This window comes from Dendrobium catenatum, unplaced genomic scaffold (assembly GCF_001605985.2).
Source record: "Dendrobium catenatum unplaced genomic scaffold, ASM160598v2 original_scaffold_126103, whole genome shotgun sequence".
Lineage (NCBI taxonomy): Eukaryota > Viridiplantae > Streptophyta > Magnoliopsida > Asparagales > Orchidaceae > Dendrobium > Dendrobium catenatum.
In genome coordinates this window covers 1-4,583 of record NW_021444538.1, presented here as the reverse complement: position 1 = coordinate 4,583, position 4,583 = coordinate 1, and the positions used below count along the sequence as shown (strand labels likewise).

The window sequence follows — 4,583 nt, the reverse complement described above, 5'->3', positions numbered from 1 at the left end:
CTTAAATTGTACAGTACATTTTATTAAATCCATACAATAGGTAATCTAACTAAAGTTCTCTAAAATTTACAATTACATCTCTATAATATGGTAGCACTTCTCTAGTTTAATCATTCAGATTAAAATTTAGAATATATATCCTCATCCAAGTCATCAACTTTTTATATAAAAATAAAAAAATTATATCAAAATAAAATATATATTCATTTGGCTACAAGATAACTCCTGTTTTGCCACCAAAAATTAAGATTTAAGAACAGTAAGTTTTTGCTAAAAACGAATTACCGAAACATAGGAACTTATCTTTTAAGATGGAGGAATTTGAAAGAATATGAATGAATCTTTGGTAGGAATTGATTCAAATTATTTGATTTTTTTTTCTAGGGTGGTCAGCGGGTGGTCAACAAGTAGGAATTTTCTTTATTTAAAAAAATAAATAAATAATCAAAGCAAGGAATATGAAAAACTTATATTAAAGGGAGAGCAACATCAAATTAATTTGCTTACAGGTAAAAAAACACTTTTGACTGCATCAAAGATTACCCACTATGTTCCTGATAAGGTTCCAATCATGACTATGCATAGAGGAAGACCACGAGTAAAGAGAGCCGAGATAGCTAACTTGTTAACAGCTAGATAGAATCAGGGTTATTAACATTAAAATCATGAAAAATTAAAGGTGATAACAAAACAAGAAAAAAACTATAAATAATGAACTCACATTAACAATTGTAGCCTCCTTGGCCTTGTTGTGAAAGGAGACCAAGTTGTCTGCTAGTTGCGTAACAACAGTGCATAAGATTCCAGCAACATAATAAATGAAGTAAACGCAGCTTGAAACAACATAAAAAATATAAAAGCTAGAATGGATTTTTTTTTTTATTGCAAGGAATTTGGCGACTCCACAGTGGAACCAATCACTTGTACAACCTATTGTTAAAAAAAAATGGTACAAAATACAACCAAAAAAGAGTAAGTGTTGCAAACACGCGTCATACCCGAGAGCCCCTTCGGATTTGACAATCTTAGGTAACCCATCACTTAACCTTCTTGCAAAGCCTAATTGAGTTTGAATGCGATCCTTAACAGCCTCCATCAGATAAAGAGCAATTTCAGCAATAAATTAAGCATAATCAGATCAAGTCGGAATAGGATTTCTTAAAGAACTCATAAAAATCATACTTAAATGCACCTTGAGCACTATAACCAAGCGGAGTTAGTGTCAACCCTTGAAGAAACCTTTCACACCCTGATCTTTAAGAAGGACACCAAAAACTTATGACTTCATGTGATGCCATCATTTGATTTATCTAAAAAGCCTATATAATATAAAAGATGAATAACAACTTAGTAGACACTAATAGAGCACTTCATTTCAATATAATAAAAGTCAGAATTCTCAATGATCATGAAATCCAAAATTAACTTGAATTCAAATTTTTCATATCAGATTGACGGATCGGGTCAATTTTCTTCCACCTCTAATACAAATATTAATTTAAGACATGAAACATAATGCTACTTGAGTTGTATATGAGAGAAAAAGAAAAACACAACAGCTCAATTATATTACCTAATTAAACTAAAAATAAAATAAGAAAAAAAAATACAACCACATAAATTCGCACTTAAATATTTTGTTGATGCTTTGAATTCAATAGAAAGCATAAAAACACTCAAAAGTTCCAGTTTCAGCTGCTGTCATCATCCAAATTAATTTATATGTATTAACTTATGACATGAGGTGGACAGTAAGTGGAGAAGATTTCCTCAAAGTGTCACATGAACTATAAGCAAGAATTTTAAAAGCTACTCATTAATAGCATTAAAAAAGGATTTTGCAGTAGCTAAAGAATGGAAAAGATTCATTTATAGTCATCTTATCAGGAATAGATGTGGAATAAACATCATATGAAAACGATTTTCAGTAAATAAAATTCTTAATAATTTGTGCAAGAAAAGTCTACGTATGGCATCATACTGGTCCATCATTGTGAAGATAATGGTTAGGAAAACATTTTGGTGAATGGTATTCTCTCTCAGCACCCAAAATAAGTCTCGTTAGATGGATGCCAAATGGCATGTCTATGGTGGTACATGGTATTAAATTAATGATTTTTTGTTGTGCTCTTAGTTAAGCATCATACCAATAAGCTAACTATTAACCGAAAGTAAGTGGCGATAGACAGAAAGTTTGGCATGATAGCTGAAGAAATGACAGAAATTAATAAAGAAGAAGAAAAAAAAAGAAATAAAACAATGGGTCATTTCAAGAAAAAACACTATGCCTGTCTCCATGAGGGCTTCTACCCTACAGTAAAGCCTTTTATTTTTAGTGCTACGGTTTTCATTAAGATCAACCTCCCTCAAGTTGCTAGCACTCCTTGAGCAGAAAGCCCAGTATAAATTCTGAGGTTGCTTCAGCTTGTGCAATTTCCATTCAGAAGGGAAGAATAACCTTGCGAAAGAAACTGCAAATATAGAAAGAAAAAATGACTCACCCAGAAAAATAAAACAAGAAAGGAGGGGAAAATACCCTTGGATATGTTGACAAGCTGAAAAAACATGTTTTTCATGAAGGCATTACAGCTACTAAAAAAATAAAATGGAATTAGGATATTATTTCTTCAAAAAAGGACATTAAAACTGTATTGTTTTTAAAATTATTAAAATATAACGAAAATTTCATTAAAAATAATTAAAAACACAACATGAAACTCTTCATTACAAAAGTTCTTTATATAAGAAGAAGCTCACCTAGATCTTTCATAAACTCACCATAATCATATATTTATTGTAGTTGGTAAGTCAGCTGCCATCAGGTGATATCTAAATAGATAGCATACGTTATCTGGAATGCATTCTGTCTAAGTCATTAGACTAATAATGTTGTCCAAGAGAAATGTCTGTTATTATTCTTGCTATTGTTTTTTAAGGAATCAAAATGACAAAACACTAGTTTTGCAGACCCAAATATTAAAACATGAACAAAATAAGTTAGAAAGTTAATTAAACTATTTTATCATTCGTACATAAGAACATCAGATTCTCCTACTCAAGAAGAAACATAAAGGCTAATGTTATATAAGGAAAACTAATAGAATTAGATGAACCAAAACAGACATCTATTTTCTAGATACAGTAGCTTCATGTGCAGGTCACCAGCCAGCAATGGTGATGCCACCGCCTTATACCAAGCCACGGGATTCCTTCTAATCTCCCTCTCCAAAATGTTAATGCAAAACCTGTCTTTATTTGACTCCTGACCCTGTTCTATTTTTGCATGATAATATTTTGTCTGTATCAATCTTCTACATATACTAACAACACACTGGCCATCTCCAGTTGTTTCAGAAGCAGAGGTGCCCTTGGTTAGAAGGGACACAATGACCGCTGGTTCTCGACGCATAGCAGAAATCTGAAGAGGAGTATAGCCTCTGTCATTCTTTAGATTAATATAGGCCAATCTCATATCCAAATTTTTTGCAATAACTTTGGAATCACAGTATGTTGTTGCATAATGGAGAAGCATCATCTAAGGTTATGCCAAAGAAATATATGTTATTTGAATAGTCAAATAAGTCAGTTGGTTGACAGATACAAAAAAATAACTAATTTTGGATTCATTATAAATATTAATAACAAGTTGAATATATAAAAAAAGTACAGAAAATAACAGAAACTAACAAACCCAAGTAATTCAAAGAAGGAAAGAAAAAAGGAAAGCACTCTGAAGGCTAATGAGAAAGAGGTGAAAAAAAAATAGAAATCTAATCATAAAAATTTATCATTAAAGAAACTTGTTCTAGTTAAGTGATCAGTATTATTGCAATCATTGATATATTGAGGGAGAAGAAATCTACCAGCAGTTGTCTCTAAACAGAGCATATATCATCAGAATATATGAAGTTATTGATATATCATCAGAATATATGAAGTTACTAAAAAGGACAAAGCCAATGAAAAATGTTTCCTTTTAGTAAAAATGGCAATTAGCCGGAAACATCATAAATAATTGTAACTTTCAATGTACATGTATATAAAAATAATTTCAAATGTGATGTTTTTAGTTAGAATGTATATAAAAATCATTAGATTTACTCTCAGAAGATAATAATATAAATTTTGACTAATTAATCATATATTGTATTAATCTTAAAATAAATTTAATGAAGTCTATATATATAAATAGATGTGATGTTAGTTAATGGAGGCATATGCTTCAATTTGCAAGATGTTTTTATCAACTAAAGAAGATATAAGATTGATTAAATTAGAACTCTTAGCTTATATTTAAATATATTTACATAATTTTGTATAAGAAGTTATATGAATTATAGTAATAATGGGTATTCTGTAAGCCTATTGAGAAGCTAAGAGCACAATAGATTCCTGATTTACAACTCAGTGTCTATTCACATCATCACAACATTAAAAGGCTACCAATACCAATTTCAAGATCCTTTTTTATTTTAGTTATTCTATTTAAATGAAGTGAAGGGTTGAGAAGAGCAGAAATTTCTACTTGCTTTAAAACCTTAGCTTTATCTTCATTTTCTCAATTTGTATGTCTTTGAGTAAGG

At 30.4% G+C, this 4,583-nt stretch overlaps 1 protein-coding gene and 1 long non-coding RNA gene across 3 annotated transcripts; both read right to left on the bottom strand.

Moving 5' to 3' along the window:
• Nucleotides 1–18: 18 nt before the first annotated feature.
• LOC110104244 lies at nucleotides 19–1,345 on the bottom strand. 2 transcript variants are annotated; one of them, XR_002304029.2, is made up of 4 exons: nucleotides 1,193–1,345; nucleotides 999–1,090; nucleotides 722–771; nucleotides 19–632 (listed from the first exon to the last, which is right to left on the bottom strand). It is a non-coding gene; the product is annotated as an uncharacterized LOC110104244 (long non-coding RNA). The 2 variants fall into 2 exon arrangements; XR_003699682.1 differs by having other exon boundaries at nucleotides 999–1,345.
• Nucleotides 1,346–1,962: 617 nt separating this feature from the next.
• LOC110104245 (BTB/POZ domain and ankyrin repeat-containing protein NPR2-like) lies at nucleotides 1,963–3,474 on the bottom strand. Its single transcript, XM_020833263.2, has 2 exons — nucleotides 3,124–3,474; nucleotides 1,963–2,471 (listed from the first exon to the last, which is right to left on the bottom strand). The coding sequence occupies exons 1-2, from the start codon at nucleotides 3,470–3,472 to the stop codon at nucleotides 2,155–2,157; spliced, it is 666 nt and encodes a 221-aa protein (XP_020688922.2). The 5' UTR covers nucleotides 3,473–3,474; the 3' UTR covers nucleotides 1,963–2,154.
• Between the last annotated feature and the right edge of the window lie 1,109 nt (nucleotides 3,475–4,583).